We start from the raw sequence: 20,648 nt of genomic DNA, 5'->3' as shown, positions 1-20,648 counted from the left end.
GACCGAACTAGGATATACTAAAGCGCCTAAAGGTACTAAAAATAGTACTATAGCTAGTAGTTTTAGATCTAGTACTACTGGTCCTATAGATTATTTAGTTATATCGCGCGAAAGACTAGTTTATACTAATTCTATCTCTTCTAAAGAATTAGCGCGTCTTACTATAGAGAATATAGTAGCTAATAATTACTCTTTCGTATCGGGTTTATCTCTAACTTATTAAGTAATAATTAAACGATTAAATCTCGATATTCTACTACCGTCGTAGCGATTATTATACGAAGAGATAAATAGTTATTATAACGAGTAGCTAGAGCTTTTTAAGTATAAGTTATACCTCTATATTATATAGAATAAAGGAAGTGTTATAAGGCCGGTGTCTCTACGTAACTAGTAATAGTACGAGTAGAACCTTAGTGGTTCTACTTAAGTAAGCTAAGTAGGATATTAGGCTAGTAAGTATTTAATATAAGATTAAGTTATATATAGGTAGGGTTCTAATATAACTTAGGTTGACTATAAAGCTATAAAAACTATACGAAGGAGAGTCGTTACTATATACTCCTGTTCTATACCTTCTTTAGGATTATCTAAGGTGCCTAAGGTTGCCTAAGGTCGAACCTTAAGAACCTTAGTAACCTTAGATTCCTATTAGGATGTTACGTGCTTTCTCGCTTAACCTTCCGTGTCCTAAACTGTTTTCGTTCTTATTCGATTCTAGTTTTAGCTCACTAGCTAATTCTACTTCTAGTGTATACCCTAACGTGTATCCTAGCGTATACCCTAGTATCTATCTAGTCGTATACCCGATCGTGCACCTAGTCGTATACTCGATCGTATATTAATCCGTAACACTATCCCCTCTCTAGTTTACTTACGTTCTCGTAAGTACAAATAGTTAGTATACCCCTTCCTCCTTTATCTTTTCTTTTCTTTTTCTAGTAATAGTTAATAATACCGAAGTCGCGTTCTTAAACCGAAGTTAAACGATATTAGAGACTTAGTACTAATATTATCGCAACCGGTATTCGAGCTATAGAGGCGTACCCGTAATATATTAAGTTGAAAACGACGTATATGATTCGATGTAGGTATAAGAAGTGTAGTCCTTATACTAAGAAGGGTATAACTTATAGTGGTAACTTCTCGTAGGCGACGTTCGATCGTCTAGAGAGTAAGAAGTAAGAGCTACGGTAATAAGCGAAACAAGGTCGCAAGTTAATAGTGATATTTACGAGACAGCTCCTCCTTTAAAAGGAACGCGTGGCCGCTATAGAGGCGAAGCTAAAGCGACTAACGCGCCGTTAGGACGCCCTACTTAACCACGAGGCTTATGCGTTAGGAGAGATAAACAAGATAGCTAGTAACTCCTTAATCGCCGAATAACAGATATTCGATTTTTAAGACCCCCTCCTTCTTTAGGATAACCCGGCGAATCTAGATATACCGAACAACTTACCTAGTCCTAGTCCTAAAGGGGATCTAGGGTATCCTCCCTTTAATTAGAACGTAGTATCCGATAACTAGTAATTCGATTAGTCCGAGATTTTAAATATTAAAGGAAGTCGGAAACCTACTAGGTCGTAATATCGGTTCGTAGTACCTATATACTTTCTAATTCATTTTATCCTAACCATTTTACTAGGTATATAGGCTTATCTAAGTCTAAATAGCCGATAATCTTTTCTATTCTTTATTTTAGTGTTTAGTACTCGGGATTAATATCTTATTTATATTAAATTAAGGTGTTTTAGTATACTTATTCTAGTAGTACTACGTAGAATACTAAATAGATCTTTATTTCTTTCGATAGTCTTAATTTATATATAACTAATCCCAGTTTCTTTTCGATTTTAAATAGTCTAAGTTTCTTAAAGTTAAGTTTATCGCTCGGTCGTTTTATTTTAATATTACGTCGTAAAAGGTAGGCTATACCCCCCTCTTTAAAGTCTAGTCCCTTAGATCTTCCCTTATTCGTAAATCTAGCTATTCTTTTAGCTAGAAACATAAGTTCTACTAATAATTCCCGGTATAGGTCCCTAAGTTTAGCGACCTTTACCGTTACTTTCTAAGCTATAGGACGAAGATTCAACGGTTTCTACTAAATATTTAGGTGGAACCTATAGTTTATATAGAATAGTGAGATTCTAGTAGTAACTTTAGAGTTATTATAAGAAACCTGCGCTAAAGGCAGTAGTTCTACCTAATCGTTTTACTTATAATTAATATAAGCTCGTAAATATTGTTTTAGAGTCTAGTTAGTCCGCTCTATTTAGCCGTTAGTCTAAGGGTAAAATACAGTTAACATTTTATTTTTACTTCCTAGCTGGTCTATTAGCGATTACTAAAACCTTAATTTAAAGAGCTTATCTTAATCGGTTACTAACCTTAATAGTATCCTGTAGGACGCGAATACGTGTCTTATAAATATATACGCTAGTTCTTTTACCTTTATAGTGTCTTTTATAGGTATAAAGTAGGTGTATTTAGTGAGTCGATCTATAATTATATAGATTATATTATATCCTTATTTAGTTACTAAGTCCTTAGACATTAATAGTAGTCTAATAAAGTCTATTATAACTTCTTTCTATGCACCTAAAGGTGGTTCTAGAGCCTAGAGTTTTCCGTACGGCTTATATCTAAACGCCTTCGTTCTTATATACACGTTATATTAACTAATATAGTCCTTAACGTCTTTATTTAATCCTAGCTAGGTCTAATTTTAAGTAATTAACTTAGTTATTTTATTAACTCCGAAATATCCTACGATTCGATTATTATAATATACTTTAATTATCTTTTTCTTTTATTCGGTTAGAATATCATCAATCCTTTCTATTTAATTAACTTATAGCTAAGTATATACTAGTGTATTGCCTTCTAGCTTAAAGAGTTAGAATTTAATCGTCTTTTCCTTACCTTTAGCGTAGTTAAGTCTTCGGCTAAAAGCGTTTACTCTAGCGTTCTCTATTCCCTTAACGTAGTAGATCTTAAATTTATATAGTACTATCGTTTCGGCCTATCTAATTTATTATTTATCTAATTTCTTAAACGAAGTCTAATAGGTTAAATTTAAGTGGTTTAAATACACGTTAATAGGGTATTTAGATCCTTTTAAGTATACTCTTTATTCACGTATTACTTTAATGATCGTAAGTAACTCTATATCGTAAATCTCGTAATTAGTCTTAGTAAGTAATATTTTCCTAGAATAGTATACGACTAGTTATATCTTCTCTTTATTATCCGGTTAACTAATAACTATAGCGATAGCGAATCCTAAGGTATCGATCTTAATAACTATTCTCTTTTCTAGATCGAAGCAGACTAGTATAAATACTTTAGTAAATAGCTCTTTTAGTCGTTTAAAAGCAGCTTATACTTCGGTTCCTATAGTAAATTATAATCCCTTCTTTATTAATACTAATAGTAATAAAGCGATTCGTAAGAATCCTTTAATAAATCGTTAGTAGTAGTTAGCTAGCCTAAGGAAACTCTATACTTCCTTAATATTCTTTAGTTCGAGCTAATCCAGTATAGACTATACTTTTACTAGGTTTAGTCTAATACTATAGTCGCTAACGATAGATCCTAGGAATAGGACTTTATATTTAAAGAACTCACACTTCTCTAGTTTAAGCTTTAATTCCCTTTCTCGAAGTCGTTCCATAACCCATTAAACATACTTAATATATTCTTCCCTTATCTTAGAGAACACTAATATATTATCTAAGTAGGCTATTATAAAGATATTAAGTCCTTCGTATAGGGCTTCGTTAATAAGTACTTAATATAACACAGGTACATTAGTAAGGCTAAAAGGCATTACCTAGCACTTATAGAGTCCATAGCGAGTACTAAAAGCGGTCTTCTATTCTTCACCTTCCTTTATACGGACTAAGTTATACGCTCCGTAAAGGTCTAAGGCCGTAAACTATTTAGCTCCTTAGAGTCGGTCCTACAACTCAGATATTAACGGTAAGGGGTAACTATTCTTAATAGTAATCTCGTTAAGTTTCCGGTAATTAATACATAGTTAAAGAGATCTATCTTTCTTCGGTATAAAGAGAATTAAGTATCTAGCCGATAATTTTAAGGGTTAAATAAATCCTTTCTTTATATTCTTATTGATATACTTTTATAGTTCTATCTCTTATGTTCGTAATAGAGGATAAATACGTTCTTTAGTCGAGTTCTTTTCTTTAACTAATAGTATTTCGTAGTCCCACGGTTAGTATTTTAGTAAAGCGGTTCGTATTTTATTATCTTTAAATAGATCTTTATAGTCTCGGTACTTATAAGGTATCTCTAGTTCGTTTAGCGCTTATTCTATCTCCTATTTCTAATCGTTTATCTTAACTATCCGATTTACCTATTTCTCAGTAGTTATATCGCGGTAAAGCGGCCTTACCTAAACTACTATTACACATTATTTAAATTCGAACTGTGATTAATCCATTAATTACCTTCTTAAAGGGTTAATTAGGAATTCTATTTAGTTTAGCTAATCTAGTTCTAATATATATTTCGTATTAAGGTTCTTAATAATATCTAGATCTATAAGATAATACCTATTCTAATATTATACTTAAGCTATTTAAATCTCTTTAGATACCTTACTATAGCTCTAATTTACATCTTTTAATAAGTATAGCTCTTACTTCTCTTTTCTCGTGCCCCGTAGGTATTAAGTAATAAAGCTCTAGAATACTAAGCTTATATTAGCTCTCGTATCTACTATTACCCTAACGATCTTTCTATTTATGCGTACGGTAACCTTAATTACACCGATGGGAGGAGAGAGAGGAGGTATCTTTTGAAAACATCGAAAAGTCTCCGAACCATCTAAAGGGCTATCGCAAAGTCAAGAGCTTTTGCAGAAAAGCGCGCATGAGGGGTTTTGCCTACGTATGGGTCGATACGTGCTGCATTGACAAGAAAAGCAGTGCTGAGCTCAACGAGGCTATCAATAGTATGTATAAATGGTACGAAAGAGCTGCGATCTGCTACGTCTATCTATCCGACGTGAGTGGAAAGGAGGATATTGCAAAGAGTTCGTGGTTTACTCGAGGCTGGACATTGCAAGAACTGCTTGATCTCACGCGGCTTTCAGACACTTCAGATCCGTTGCTAGTCGATCCTGTTCAGAGGGACGATAGTTGATCTGTCGCTCTATGCATTGTATTGCTGTGGTCGGGCATTAGTTATACTTGTCGTCTTGTACTGGGTGTCTAGTTAGTTATTGGATACCTTCTTTTATTGGTTGTTTCTTGGATGTTGGTTTGGAGGGGAAGTTGCCCATTTGGTCCTGAGTTTGAGGTGTTATATCTGTGAGAACAGGACAGTTGTTTGAAGATGGTCAAGTGAGTCCTTCGATGTTGGATGCTGACTATTCCTTTCGAGGTAAGAATTGGACATTGAGGTCAGGAGTACAGAGGGCTTCTGATTGGACCGGTGGACAGACTTTCTTTTCTGAGTTAGGGAAGGCAAAAACCTTGTGCCGTACCTTAGCTCTCAACTCAACCACACTGATTGCGAAGGACACCCTTCAGAAGCGAGTTACCTTTTTTATCATGGTCTGACTGTCTGTCGTTACAGATATAGTGGCTCCTCGACTGGGTTTCTCACACAATTTCTGCTACGGAAGTGCACGTTGTGGTTCTCAGTCATTATGACGACACGATTCCTGGGCAGACGTGTTTGCCAGTATATGAGAAGCACAATACATTCTCACCTATAACGATAATAGAAACGAACAGCCACCACCTCTCTGCAAGCAAATACCATCAACCCTCGTACACCATAAGCCGTCAACCTCCAGCCAAACGCAGCCATGGTGTCCATTCTAACAGGCAACCACTTCGACCCGAACACCGAAATCCCTGACCTCGCCGGCAAAGTCTACGTCGTCACTGGCGGCTCGGCAGGCATAGGCTTTGGCATAATGGCTCATCTCCTCCAGCACAATCCCTCAAAGATCTACCTTCTCTCCGCCAAAGAACAGCACGCTGAGGAAGCCCAACAAGAGCTCCAGAAAAACTGGGGTGACGCCAACAAAGTCGAATGGCACCAATGCAATCTCGAGTCTTTCAAGCAAACAGATGAAGTCGCAAAGTCTCTAGCTAAGAAGCTAGATCGACTCGATGCTTTGATCTGTAACGCAGGTCTCGGTGTGGGCGTGTACAACGTTTCCGAAGACGGCATCGACACGCACATGCAAGTGAACCATTTCTCTCAAGCTCATCTAGCTCTCACATTACTGCCAATCCTACAGAAGACAACAAACAGTCGCATTGTCTTCCAATCTTCCGAGAATCACCGTGTGACACCAAACTCCCTGGCTTTTGAAAACTTGGAGGAAATCAATCAGGATATTGGTGCCACATACCTCTACAACCGGACCAAACTCGCCCAGATCCTGTTTGCTCGTGAATTGGTCAAGCGTGTCAAAGACGGACAATTCGGCCAGATCACGCAGCAGCACGGTTTGCCATGGATTAACGCAACGCATCCTGGAGCTGTGGCTACTGATCAGCCGCTACAGGCAGAGGAGGCATATGGAACCCTCGGAAAGGTCGGACACACTTTGATCAGGCCGTTCATGGCAGATCCGATCAAGCAGGGGTGTAAGAGTGCATTGTTCGCGGCGACGAGTCCGGATGTGGCAAAGGAGACGATTAATGCTGCATACATCATTCCGGATCGAAAGGTCACGGAGCCGGATGATAAGGCGAAGGATGAGAAGCTTGCTCAGAACTTGTGGAGGCTGACCAAGGAGGTTTTGGAGAGTAAAATTGGTAATTTGGATTATAAGATGTGAGTGAGTGACAGCAAGTACAGTGATGTGAAATGTGATGTGATGTGTTTCATTTACCCTGACCCCTCCCGATTAGGGATATGCAGGCTACCACTATTAAAGTTATCTGTCAAAATCTATGGACTGTGACTGGCTTACATGCACGATCTTTTAGCCTCGTTGGGGCCTGTGTTGTACCCTAGACTCCGCTGCCGAAGCCCGTGATGTGAATCGTTGGGATGCATCCGCAAAGTCCAAGACCGCTTTGAGCACATTCCGATCAATCCCACGGTTGCCGACTTGACCTTGCTCGTTACCTCCTCCGAGCAGAGATGCGATGCTGTTGAATGCATCACCTACCTTGTTTCGTAGCCTTTGCCTCAGTTCCCGCAGCAGGGGACAGTCCACCAGTACATGTACCACTGATTCTACTGCGCCACATGCACATTTGTTGTCGCTGACAAACTTCCGGATTAATCCATAGCTCGCCAGCCAGGAGTGACCACTTCGGAGCTGTGCCAGAATATATATATATGGCGTCGTGAGAGCGACCCATACAGCCGCAGAGCGCGCTTAGCGGGTAAGTTGTCATCGATCTTTTTGAGGTGTTTGCCATTCTGCGATACGGTCCACTCGAGGCGCCATTCTTCTGCAATTCTTGTGCGTATCACTGCTTTGTATGTCGAGACTGGACGACGAAAGTCGTGGTCTTCGCTGCAGCTGATTGCCTGTTTGGCCAGTTTGTCTGCAAGCTCGTTCCCGGTGTTGCCCTTGTGGCTGGGGATCCAGTACATTCGAATTTTGATCTGTCGCTCTCTCAGCGCCTTAATCCGGTCCCAGATGCGGTTAACGATTATTTGTCCAGGCCTGCCGGTTGGGTTCATGATCGCTCGCAGAGCCGACTGACTGCATATGCCTTTGACCATGATAAATCAAAACATCTTACCACGAAATCTGCCGGTAACCGGAGGAATTCTTGAGACACGCAAATCGTTGCTGTCTGGGATGTCGGGAGGGCGTTTGCCGTTACAAATAGACTGACAGCTGATTGTACCTCACACTTTGTCCTCTTTCCCCCTCCAACTGAGAAGGGCTCAAGTACCATATTCAGAAGCTTTTGATTATCCCGTCAGGTCGGCATTTCTTCAATGAACTGCAAGCCTGAAGTATTGCAGAGAATGTCCCGCAGATGTCCAGCATATTCTCCGAAGTCGTATCTAAACGCCATAAAGCGCAGTCTACGCCTAGTAAGGGAGACAAGATGTCCTTGTCAGTCGTTGATGTATCTTTCAAGACAGAGCAGGGTATGGTTCTCATTCCAAGTCCGAGCAACGATTCCAAAGCTAAGCCTAAACGGTGACGCCACTGACTTGTGGCCGAAAGCATTTGAACAGAGGGTCAGTAGCAGCATTGAGGGCCACTTATGGACCAGACCGGACTGGACCGGACCAGGGTAGACAGAATCTTGCGGTGAAAGATGGGCAGGATGAGTGGTGGCTTGGTCTATCATGTCGAATGCGCAAGGCAACACTAATCCTCCAATTGCTGGGGCTACCACTACCGAGCGAAACTCCTGAACGATGTGGAGAAGGGAAGGACCAGTTCCACGGCAGCGGCTGAGGTTCCTCCGCGGCAGCAGCCGAGAGACTGTACGAGAAGCCGCCCGCAGCACCCGCCCATCTCTTATACCCAAGCCCCCGGCATGAACGGGAAACATGACACCAAATCTCTGCCACCGCGCCCACCGCACTCACCGCGCCCGCAAAAGCCCGCCCCCACAGCCAGCGCGGCCCCACGCCGAGTAGCTCCCAGTCCTGTCAGAGCCGGACTGGGAGTCTATTCCGACCTTCCGAAACCGTCTCCTAACCGTCCCGCGTTCGAGCAGAGCTACTTCAGTGACGACGAGGAGGAGGACGACAACAACAAGAAAGAAGAGGATAAGAAGGATATGGGAAGGATCAAGAGCTGGTTTCCACCGAGGCCTTTCGGGTCGAGAGCTTCTCGTTTGCCGTCGTTGCGTCAAGATGCCGAGACGCGGTACGTCTCGTCGCAAAGGCCCCAGGTCGTGAAATCAGCGTCACGCCTGTCCCAGCGACTGTCCCAGCTCCGCTGGCCTCCGCCGAGAACGCACGTCGAGACGGCAGACGTGCCGATCGTGTCGACACCCCGGGATCTACGCATCGACCCACCGCCAGCACCGCCAGCAAGCCGTATACTCGGGTCCCCCTTCCAGTATCACCGGCGACAGTCTTCCGACAAGCGAGAGACGGTCATCGGACCCGGGGGCCAGCAGCATCGCGTGTCTGGTGACTTCGTCAAGCCGAGTCGAGAGCTTTCCGGGCGGCAAGACCCCGAGCAGCCAAACGTCATTTGAGCACCAGCCCATCCCCAATATCACATCAACGGCCAGACTGGATCTCCAGATCTCACGTTTCAGCGCCTATCAAACCACGAGACCTAGGTGCCGCAGTACATTGAATTCCGAAGTGCAACTGTACGTGCTTATACCAGGCGAGTACTGCTCGTGAGTAGAGAGCCCGGGACTGAGGCGTAAAATACGTCACGGCGTGGGTGCGCAATCTTCCTGTTTGGCCATGCCGGTTTCTCTTGATATCCACCATTGCATGCGACACTAGCTCTAAGTATTCAAGCGAACAATATGTCGCGGAGCTAGGCTTCAGAGGCATTGATAATATCTCAGCATACGTAAGCCTCTACCCCGGGCGCCATCAACTCCACCAACCCGGTATAGATAAGGCCACCCGCAGAGATCGAATCGAAGACACCGTTGACGAGTACGAGACGTTATGGGAGCGGCATTCATATCAAGTCATGTCCGTCGTCCTCGAATCCACATTCCTACAGCGATCCTCTGCTTGCTGATCAGCAAACGTCTTCGAACGAGACCTACAAGAATCCTGGTTGATGGGCAAGGAAATGTGCACGGAAGAAGATTCGACCGCAATCTATATCTGTACCAGCCAGGAGCCGGTAGAACATCCGCCGTGTTCTAGCCTGTCCACCATCCAAAGTATGTAGCGTTATAACGGAATATTCGTACTCGTGGGATGACCTATGCCATAGTGCACTATGTGATGAACCGGATGACTGTATCATTGCTCGGATGGTGCTCGAAAACCGAGATACTGCACCAATTGGCGGTTTGCGACAAATATTCATCACTGACAAGAACAAGAGATACGGCGGAGATGCCCAAACACAACAACGAGAGTTTCAAGAATGTTCCCATCAGTGACAGGCCACAATACCTAATTGAAGCTTGTGTTAGTGAATGACTGAGATTCTATGCCTAGGTCAATTGCATTCATTAGAGGCATGGAAGCAGGAAGCAAAGCAGTATCGATCACTTCTCATGACGCACTGTGATTGACCACATAGTTCCTGAGCACTGTAGAAGTATCGAGCATTTCTAATAGGTTACGTGTGACCGATGCAATTTATCTTAACCACACACACATACTCCGTGACATGTGCGAAAGCCATAACGTATACGGAAGCCCCAACATACAGTAGCCATTACTGCACCGAGAGGAGTAGTCCACGACTCCCGAATTGTGCAGCATGTACTCGTGGGTTCTTACTTCAAGAGGTCAATCGCTGGTCATGTTCATCTTGAATGAAAAACGCTGTTAAATCGCCTTTCGGGAAATCCTTCCAAGGCTTTCGTGCCCACTCTCTGGTGCTTCTGAGCAGATCCGCCAAAAGTCGAGGATGGTCTTCTACAGATCTCATATCTTCTTCCCACTTCTCCAAGGACTGATTTTGGTTTGTCATCATGTCCGAGACGACACTGTCGAGGACGTCCCCGCCAATGAGACAGGCGATGTGCCGGTGGATAAATAGCTCGAGGACACAGCGGTTCAGTGGACCGGTCATGTTCTGGATCGACAACATCTGCGTACCCCTCATTCCACCCGAAAGTAGGAAGACGGACGTTCTCCCGTGCACAGGCCGTGCTTGTGCTATCTGCAGAATTGGAATCAATTCCGATGCCATCCTCTGTTGAAGAAACTCTTCTCCAAATCACAGCCGACTGATTCAAAACAAGGATCGTGCATGCACGGCTCAGGCGCTGGGAGAGACTCAGTAACGCCAATCGGAGAGCGCTGGCTGACACTGGTGGCGCTACCGGACACTTGTTTTGTCCTACAGCGTCGAGCCATTGCTGAACCTATCCTTCTACTTCCATTGCTGAAGCGTGTTAGACAGGTTGGTATGGGTATCATCGGTCGTGTTTCGAATGCGACGAGACTATTTACGTCATTTTGGTTATCCGGGCACTACAAATACCGCTAAACTTACGCCATGGATCTCGGTGCTTCAGCACTCCGAGTCTTTGTGCTCCACCTGGACGGTAGGGAGAGTGCATACGAGAAAAGCCCAAGCAATTGGTCAACTCGATGGGGGATCGGTTCTCTTCAAGCTGCCACCGGTGTCAGCCGCGACTGCAATCATAAGCTATACTAGACTATCGAGAACCGACCTCAACGCCATCAGCAAGCTCAATTCATGCCTTTGACGGTTTCGTGCGTATCGTGCGTAGAGGGAGTGAGCTCCACCGCATCCCATCCACTACCGCATCCATAACCTGGATCGTCGCCGGTGAATGAGCCAAAGGTCCCGATGTGATGCGCTCGACTAGGGATGTACTAATGCCTGCCGGGTCTCGAGGGAGCCAGATAACGGGTGCCCAGCCGTGCAGACACTGCTCGATACTCGTCGACGCTTCCGTAGACCTGCCACAATCGCCATTAGCGAAGGGCTCGGTGTATCGGTTGGGGAGGGCGTCTTCCTCAACGGGCTCGAGGATCGTGCCTTCTTGGTGCCGCATCAGCGGTGCATACAGCCGCTTGAGTGACAGATGATACTGGACGCTAAAAAACAGCGTCAGCAGTAAGATCGTCAGCTGTCCCAGATCGTGTGCTGCGTGGCGCGCGTCAAACTTCAAGATGAAGAGACCGATGATCGTGGCTTGCTGAGTATATATGGCCTAGAATAAGCCGAACTAGGCGCGGAAACACAGCCGGCCACGAGTTTCCGCCTCGACCCGGGCTACCTCGCGCAGAAGGTAGTGGAAGCACACGTAGGTGACGCCGAAGGTGATGGCGGCGATGGGGAGAATGAAGGGAGTCAGGAGAGCGTACGTCAGAGCTGGCAGATCAGGTCAGCCGTGGTCGTAGCACATGCGAACGGACTTGCCGATGACCGCGAACACGTTGTAGAACGGGTAGATCTCGCCCCAGCGGACCCGATAGAGAAGACCGTTCATGAGGTCCGTACGTTCTCGCGGCGTCCAGCCGCCACGAGAGACCTGGTACAGCTTGAAGAGCGCCAGAGGACGGAAGAGCGTCGAGGCCGCCAAATGCATGCATTGGATCAGGAGATACGACAGGTAGTAGTTCCCTGCCAAGGGCAAGTTGGCGGCCAGGATACGAGACACTTCGGTGACCCCGCCGTTGAGGACGGCAAACGCGGTCGGGACGAGCCCTGACGAGATCGAGGCGGTGAGGAAGAGGTGGAGGAAGAAGAACGTCTTGCTGTAGAGACAAGCTGTCGACGACAATGCTTATGACGAATCTCGACCAGTTGCTCTAGCGTCGTCACTGCGTTCTTGACTTGTCCATGCCTTATCGGCTCAAAGTATCTGCACGACTTTGCACGTCACATGTTCTTGAAAGGTTTCTCTATCATGTTAGCCCCGGCTGAACGGGCAGATGATGTGCTCGTCTGGCATTTGTGTCGCAGCAGCACCAAGGACCGCATTTCCTACCTTGACCACGGTATGTCCCAGCTTTGCAAGGTTGATCTTAACGACTTCGCGAAACACAGGCATATAGTCGGCTGGTGTTCCAATATTGAAAATTACTGTGGCAGTGCAGACAGCAATTACGAAGTCAAAAGCGCTAGGCTCTCGACAGTGGCATCCAATGGGATCTTGCGCAACTGCAACATGTCATTTGGCAAATCTATCACGGGCGGCGTTGACTCCAAGCTAACAGCAAACCATTATCCTATCTCAGTATCACGTAGAAGCTACCTCGATATGTTCAGATATCTCGAAAGCCGATTTGTGCTCTTCTGGGACACCCAAGACCACCGAGGATGGCTTATCAATGGTCTGCGAGCTTTGCTGCACCTAATCCGCCGATCTCTCAAGGCCGATGAAGAGGACGGAGGTAAACTCTTCGTCTCGAATCGAAACGACCTTGAGGAGCCGGAACATCCTTACAGCACGGAAGCCGCATGAGAATTCCCGAGTAACCCTAAGAATTTGTCTACGAAAACTGCGGTATCCAGTATTGGAAGCCGGCAGAAAGAGCATGAAGTACTGGCAGGCCGCATGCAGCAATTCTACGACGTTATAGAAAAGGCACTCGATTATCAGAAACAGTGCAGAAAATGGGCCGAAGTACCAAGAAGCCAACTTGAAGGCTGCGACTTTGTCTCTCTCGCAAGGAAGGAAGACCCTATCATGCCATCAATGTCTACGCTGCTGTCAATAGGCAAAGGTTGGGTCGACCTTGCTCGAGCTATCGGCGTGGTCACCTTCTTCGGCGAAGGCTTCGGCGAGATGTTGAAACCTGAAGCTCATACGTGCACGCCACTGCCTTGCAACAGGTTCTACATTGCGATTACGACATCCGATATTCAAAAAATCATGACTATGAACAGGTGCAATCCTAGCAGTACGCCCAGGCTGATTAGTCAATCTCCATCTATCATATGGCACAGTCAAGTGTGCTCTCTGGCACCCTGCGGCTGTGAGATGATGGGCGGAACGAGACACATTCACAGTGTTGTTCAAGTCATGTGGTTGAAGGATTTTGCAGGTCTCTTACCTGAATCGAGCGAAAAGCTTGATTTTCAAAAGCACAAGCACGGCGCAATAATCTTCGGCCATAATGACACGGTACGGCACCACATGGCAGACGTTGGGCCACCAATACTTGGAATTGCCCCTGATCCAACTCGAGAGCTCGAGTTGTTCGAAGACAGCGGCATCGAATCTAGCCTTAGCGAGGTGATAGAAGGCACGTCACCAATATCCATAGCACCATCGCTTCATGATTCTACGATTGCAACATCAACTACTCCGGAAAGTCGTGGCCAATCCTATGGGAACAGCAACATAAACGGTGGCCATGCTGTGTACGGAAACATCATTGGCAATGTTTTTGTGAGCCAGTATTATGCGACAGCATCGAATCAAACAGGTATCTCACAAGATAAGCCACGAAGCCGTTCGACACGAATCCGGCAATCCGTACGATCACAACGCCATCCGGAGAAGTGGGCTCTCCGGTCGAACATGCTGGAGCAGGGGTTGCCGGTGCAGGAACTCGACCGAGCCGAGGCGGCTCGACAGAAGAGACAGAGGGAGCGTACGAGGCAGCAGGCCGCACACAGTAAGTGAAGAAATGGCAAGGTCCAGAGCCCCGCCGACGAGCTGCTTACCAGGATCCGGCGTACTGGTCTCGCTTCACTGTCAATGACGTACGACAAGCTCAGGCCAAAAAGGACTTTCGCACCACATGTCTCAAACCACCATTCCAACCCTCACGGCTTGGACGCTGACATCGCAATGCATGGGCCACAAAGCATGCAGCATGGATGGGAACGGTACGAGATGGGGTTCTTCACTTATTGGAATCAGTCGGGACTGACCGCGCTCCTGTGCTTCGATTTGCCTGCGAAGTCGCAACCAGAAATCCAGTCAATGTTCCATTCGCAGACTATCGATTATTCTTGCCCTACGCCACGTTGCCGCTCATCTCGGCCGAGGTACTTCGGCTATACGATGATTCGGTCTGGTCAATCAGAAATCACGTCAGCCGGTGGGAAACTGCAAGTCACGTTTTCCACACTTGCTGGCCGAGGTGACGACTAAAGAGTTCGACGATATAAGCCTGGTGTGGTTGCAGACTGTGGCATTAAATGCTGCTGCTGCATCATGGGAGACCGAAACATGTTCTGCCGAGGTAGATTGTAAGGCGTGTCATGATTGTTGTACGGCTGGCCGTAGGGATTATTCACTACCTGTCCGACAGCACTTCGCAGAGATGAGGCAGCCAAGGCGGCAAGGATCCATTTCAAAGAACTCACAATCAAGGAACATGGCAATGGAGAGAACAAGGAAATTCGCAGTGTTGACTCGAACCGCGGTTAGGGCAGCAAGGAGAGGTAGAGGCAATGATTTGACAGCCGGATCCCATGATGTGGTTTTCAGTTTGAATGAGGCGTTAATGAGGGGAGAGCGGGATGGCAGATTCGAATATTTACAACCAATTGCGACATCGAACGGGAAGTCGCACTCGAGATTTCCGAACCACTCATAGCATGTCTCGAGAAACGCCTGACTCCCACCAATTACCTGAACTTGGAATTGTTGCAGTGCGCGGCGCGGAGTGACTGTCCGCATTGCCAAGAGAGTAACAGTATGAGCGAGCCCAAATGCCAAGCCACAAGCATTTGGCTTTCTTGTCGTCACCACTCCACTGCGTCAAAAAGCCCCTGAAGGCGCAAATTGACCTCTCAAAACTGGCTTGCTTTTGCCCCATCAAACTTCAAGAAATTACGAAGATTCGTGGAGTACGGCATTAAGCTATGCATATTTGGCTTGCCGAAAGCTTGTGGCGCACACCAATGACATACTGTACGATGAACAACCATGACGATGTCAATTGGCTTTCGAAACATCCTTCGTACGACTAATGAGCAAAGTTTGTGCGCGTTGAACCTCAGACTCGAGGTTGATTATATTCTAATGCAAAACCATTCACAGACATAAACATAATCAACCTGGAGCAACTATCCTTGCCCAGAACCTCTGCGTTCCCTTTACCCATCTTCTAGCCTTTTCTGATCATCTCTAGCGATGCGACGCTTCAAGGTTCTCGACGTAGAGTCGAAGAATTATGAAGGAAATCGTGTTTTATGGCGAGAGCGATTGTCACATTTCACATGGTCATGGTTCGAATGCACGATGTCAACAGGAGCTCTTGCGACACTACTCTCACAGCAGCCATACAAATTTACTGGACTGGAAACGATCGGGAAAATGGTATTCATCCTCGGCATGGTCCTCTTCGTCCTGTTCTCTATTTGGATCTGCTTGCTGTTTTACATCAATAAAGGCGCTTTGAAGAAGTCCCTACACCACCACCACGAGTCGTTCTATTTCGGGACATTCTGGGTCAGCATTGCACTGATCATCTACAGCATGCAGGCATACGCCGTGCCATCATGCGGTCAATGGCTTGTTAAGACCCTGGAAGTTCTGTTCTGGCTCTACGCCGGCTGCGTTATGCTCGTTGCGATCTTTCAGTATCACAGAATCTACGATATTCAGCAATTACCCGTCCACGAAATGATGCCCGCCTGGATCCTGCCTGTCTATCCATTCATTATCCTCGGACCACTTGCTGGAACTTTATTGTACAGCCAACCTCAACCCTCTTCGGCGTTGCCGATGCTTATTGGTGGAATCGCTTTCCAAGGTCTGGGCTTCTGCTTCGCATTCATTCAATACACCTTATACATCACCCGATTAACGGCTGGGCTGCTACCAGATGAACCGAAGCGGCCAGGAATGTATGTCGCCGTAGGACCGGCTGCATATACCGCAAACGCAATGATCATTCTCGGTAGCCAGGCGCAAGGGATTCTGCCACCAGGGTTTTTAGGCATTACGATTATTCCAGTCGGCGACATATGGAAGGCAATGGGAGTTGCTGTCGGTATCTTCCTCTGGTTACTTGCGTTCTGGTTTTTCGCACTCTCGACTGTTGGTAACATCCACGGCTACAAACATGCGCATTTCACGTTAAGCTGGTGGGCCATCATCTTTCCCAACGTTGGACTGACGATATCTCTTATCCACATTGGCAACGTGCTGAAAAGCGGTGCCACCAGAGCTGTGTGCTCGGCAATGACAATCTTGCTGTGCGCTGCTTGGCTATGGATCGCTGCACTTACTATCAAGGCTGTTTGGCAGGGGCATGTACTGTGGCCGCACAAAGATGAAGATATGGAAGACACCGAGGGTCACAAGGAATGATCAGGCAAGTTCATGTGGAAGAGCGATTGCAGGACCGAAGAGGCTGCTAGCTAAGATTAGATGAGAAGTCATGAGATAACTGGGCGGAGTTGAGATGACATTTCGGGCATGGATCCCTACAAGATTGTTTTGCTCTTCGTATTCCACGCCCGACTAATGTGACAGGTGCCTGAAGGCACGAGGGTCTGTGGCACCGGCATCTGTTCGTTGCGCATTGGCAGTATACACTCCTTCTGATCGCATGTGCGCTTTTTGAACCTTCTCCTCGAAAGGCTAATGAGACCGAACGTGAATCTTTCTCGTAACATACATAAATGAATGGATTTTGTCCTGCAATATAAACGTGTCGTAGTGGGCTGGTTATACTCGGCTCAATGCCTGCGCAGCATCGACAAAGCCCGAAACCATCACGTGACAAAATTAGCTTGCTATTTGTAGCCGCCAGGCATGCTTCTTAGCTAGCTGATTTCGTCATTATAGAGCCAAAACAGGGAACTCTCCGGGCAGAGCTTATACCTCCTTGACTCGAGAGGTCGTGGCTCCTTGCACGAATGTGTCACAGGTGAGGAATTTTGGACGGATATCTTGAGATGATTTTGTTCTCAGAGGCCAAGCAAACAACACTGTGCAACCTGCAATAAATTGAAGCTGCAGGGAGGCAGGCACAAGTCGGTCAACTGTCTCAGGATGTGATTACTACATTGCAATACACCATTGTACACCATACATCATGGCTACCAAGAGGCTTCCTAGCTTATCATGTCAGTTCTGACTGCCGGCATCCACAAGGTCGACGGCAACGATGAACCTAAAAGATCTCCGAAAGGAGATTGAGGGTGTCCTCACGGACTCGAACGGCAAGCTCGCGTCCACGTCACGGTAATGCCTACGGACTGCCCAGCACCCAATGCCCAATGCCCACCACGTGACTTTTCCCTCCCCATAGCAATTTGTATGACAAGCGAAATTCAGTATGGCAATCGCTGGTACTGTCCTGGTATCGGCGTCGCTTCCTGGTTAAGGCAAAAGTGAGGCTGCGCTGTCGTCTTGTATAGCTAATTCTTGGCGTTGAGGTCGCTCACCGCCTTTTTCGTAGTCCACCGCCCAGAATGCTGCAATTGTAGGTCGTCTAGCTGCTCTTCTTACTCTTGACAGCTATTGTAGCTTCTATCTGTGCCTGCTCACTCTTATCGACCGTAGTAATCGATCTCATCGTCGCTATGGCCTCGCCAAACGCTCGTCTTGCCCTATTGCACGAATCTCAGACCTATAACGTCTTGCCTAATACCTATCGTAGGGCCTGGCTCGAGGCCTGCTCTAGGCAGCCAGAAGATCGCTGTAAGCCTCCGCAGGATGCTGGTGACGTGAAGCGTCATGACAGTCGACCGGCCTTTGTTTGCCTTCTACAAGGTGTGTTGCAGGGTGGCAGTGCCTCGACCTCCGAGTGTGTACCTTGGTCTCTTGGCATGGTGCTTTGGGTGCTCTGTCGCCAAACCTGCAAGATTCCAGAACAGGGCCAACAAACGTCTCAATTCCACCGGATTCGAGGAGACCCAACAATTCCATGCATTGGCTAAGCCCGTTCTTCTGCGGATGAATGGAATCGCCTTCGTATGCAGTGAAAATGGCGGTGAAACATCTGTACAGCAATTGGGACCAACACAGCCTGTTGTGGCCTGAGAGCGGCCTGCCCCGAGCAAGGCAATAGGTAGAGCTCCGCCACCCATGCAAGGCAAACGGTAGGCACCAAAGGGCACGATAATGCCCCCTTGGGAGTTGTGGGTATCTTGTCGATCCGTACATGTTTTGACATGGATAGGGCAGCCATCACTTCGGCTGGGCGGGAAAGGGACAACAAAGGAATTGATAATAATTGCCTTCCTTGCTCATTGTTCATCTCCTCCCTTCTTTTCCGTCATCGCTCAAATCGCCATTACCCACCCCCAAAGCCTGACAGGAAGAAGCTCTTCCATCAATCTTAACTGTACAACATGCAGGCACTGCAGAACTCAGCCCGTGGCACCTATGATATGGAAGGTGTTAAGAGGCCTTTAGGTCCAGAACGACCGCCGCCAAGGACTCAGGCAAAGGCTTAAGCAGCTCCCCTTCGCTTTTGTATGAAAGAGGATCTCAAACTCTCTTGTATGTACCCTGGCGACCTGTGTACTCTCATGACTGACTTTTGAGGAAGAGAGATCCCAATGGGGGATTGGATTCCAGATGCTGGGAACACGATGGTGATGGTTGTTCTGCTGGGTTGGGGATATGTTTGAGCTGTTCTCTGGCCGCGTAATGTGAAGTTAGCTGCAGAGCCCAGTAGTTGCTATCACGATGGCAGTGACCGGAACTGTGGTATCTTTAGTCGTGGTAGCCCGACGTTGGTGCTTGACATTACAGATGAGGGGAATGGCGGGGAGGAGGAAAGGGGCGACGAGGAAAGCGGCGAGGAAGTGGCATCGATGATGTCGGCAATGAGGGATGCCCGCAATAAAGGTGTCTTGACGCGTAGTCTGATCTTTTGCTCACATGAGTCATCCTGTACACAGAGCACAGCGTCTCCGTCTGATGCTAACGAAACGGGATCAGTTTCCGACATGATGCTTTTCTTATGTAATCGAAAGTTAGGCTGAACCTCAGTCTTGGTCGAGCATCACCTAGCAAGGTCTCGGTCAGGAGCGCAGGTAGACAATCCCACTAATGCAGCGGTGGGTAAGTTTAGCGAGATTAGCCTGCGATATTATGTAGTCTAGTATGGCACTAGAAAATCGAGCCACCGAAACTCGGTGCAGCAATTTACTGTGCTACGGAATGATGAGCGACCGACACGCCTGTGGCTAGGCATGTGAAGTGGACGAAAAAAGCTGTAGCGCCTACCCTTCAGGTATATTGCGCCGATGTTGTGCAAAGGTGACGAAAGTCTGTGGTTAATGGAAGCTGTGAAGACAACTGGGGCGGTACTTTGCAGGTTGCGCGCAGCGCAGGTAGCCAGCGCTAAATCTTCGGCATCTTGAAGGCTACTCTCCAATGCCTGACGTAGTCAACGATCGTCCGGCTGCCTTCATAAGTCACAGTTAATGCGGTCCAACCTTCTGGTCCAGACGAGCAATCTCGAACCACCTATTGTGCCCCCTGTCGCGATGCAGGCACTTCTTGAGACCTTCGTCCTGATTGCCATGCTCAATCCTGAGCCTGCATTGCCCTCCTCCAATACTCTTGACGACTACCTACCGATTGAGGACGATGCAAGCTTTCCTCTGCGCCATGAGCGCAAAATCGTAGATTGTCTGGCTTTTCTCTTTGCACTTACCGATGATCCGACCAAGGTCAGCGCGCTTTGCCTCGAGCGGGATGCCGAGCGGTCCGCATGCACCGTCCGAGTTGCGATGAATACCGGTGTTCCTCGAGAGTGTTTAATGAGTTTCAGGAAATTGGCACGAGCACTCGAAAATGTCGCCAAGACAGGTAAATGATGGGATAACTACGTCGATCGACTTGATTTCACTGATTGTATATACAGCCGACTCCGACAGTGATGAAAACCTGCTCAAAACGGTCATCGATGTGAATCGGAACCGCATTTTGTCGCGACTAAGGTCCAGACATGCGCAAACAGCCAAGCCATGAAAGCAGCGTTTGGAGTCCGTCTGAGCGCTATGATAGATGCGCTTTCAGCACTAAGCCAGCCCAGTGCACGGATCCCAGCATTGAAGACGACCGTCTCAAGACTCGTGAAAGATATCGCACTTCTTGAGGCCACCCCCAACACCTTGA

General features: G+C 46.9%; 5 protein-coding genes across 5 annotated transcripts; all 5 read left to right on the top strand.

Moving 5' to 3' along the window:
• Positions 1 to 5,836: 5,836 nt before the first annotated feature.
• PMZ80_004145 (uncharacterized protein) lies at positions 5,837 to 6,823 on the top strand (the record flags this gene model as incomplete). The annotated part of the gene is made up of 1 exon (XM_064872571.1): positions 5,837 to 6,823. The coding sequence occupies one exon, from the start codon at positions 5,837 to 5,839 to the stop codon at positions 6,821 to 6,823; it is 987 nt and encodes a 328-aa protein (XP_064731229.1).
• Positions 6,824 to 8,501: 1,678 nt separating this feature from the next.
• On the top strand, positions 8,502 to 9,173 carry PMZ80_004144 (uncharacterized protein; the record flags this gene model as incomplete). The annotated part of the gene is made up of 1 exon (XM_064872570.1): positions 8,502 to 9,173. The coding sequence occupies one exon, from the start codon at positions 8,502 to 8,504 to the stop codon at positions 9,171 to 9,173; it is 672 nt and encodes a 223-aa protein (XP_064731228.1).
• Positions 9,174 to 13,160: 3,987 nt separating this feature from the next.
• On the top strand, positions 13,161 to 14,234 carry PMZ80_004143 (uncharacterized protein; the record flags this gene model as incomplete). The annotated part of the gene is made up of 1 exon (XM_064872569.1): positions 13,161 to 14,234. The coding sequence occupies one exon, from the start codon at positions 13,161 to 13,163 to the stop codon at positions 14,232 to 14,234; it is 1,074 nt and encodes a 357-aa protein (XP_064731227.1).
• A 1,569-nt stretch (positions 14,235 to 15,803) lies between these two features.
• On the top strand, positions 15,804 to 16,877 carry PMZ80_004142 (uncharacterized protein; the record flags this gene model as incomplete). Its single annotated transcript, XM_064872568.1, has 1 exon — positions 15,804 to 16,877. One exon carries the CDS (start codon positions 15,804 to 15,806, stop codon positions 16,875 to 16,877), a length of 1,074 nt encoding a protein of 357 aa, XP_064731226.1.
• Positions 16,878 to 20,014: 3,137 nt separating this feature from the next.
• PMZ80_004141 (uncharacterized protein) lies at positions 20,015 to 20,347 on the top strand (the record flags this gene model as incomplete). Its single annotated transcript, XM_064872567.1, has 1 exon — positions 20,015 to 20,347. The coding sequence occupies one exon, from the start codon at positions 20,015 to 20,017 to the stop codon at positions 20,345 to 20,347; it is 333 nt and encodes a 110-aa protein (XP_064731225.1).
• Positions 20,348 to 20,648: the final 301 nt, after the last annotated feature.

This window comes from Knufia obscura (genome assembly GCF_036327395.1).
Source record: "Knufia obscura strain CCFEE 5817 isolate CBS 148926 chromosome Unknown scaffold_4, whole genome shotgun sequence".
Taxonomy (NCBI): domain Eukaryota; kingdom Fungi; phylum Ascomycota; class Eurotiomycetes; order Chaetothyriales; family Trichomeriaceae; genus Knufia; species Knufia obscura.
The sequence above is the reverse complement of the archived record's forward strand: the minus strand, read 5'-3'. Positions and strand labels throughout refer to the sequence as shown.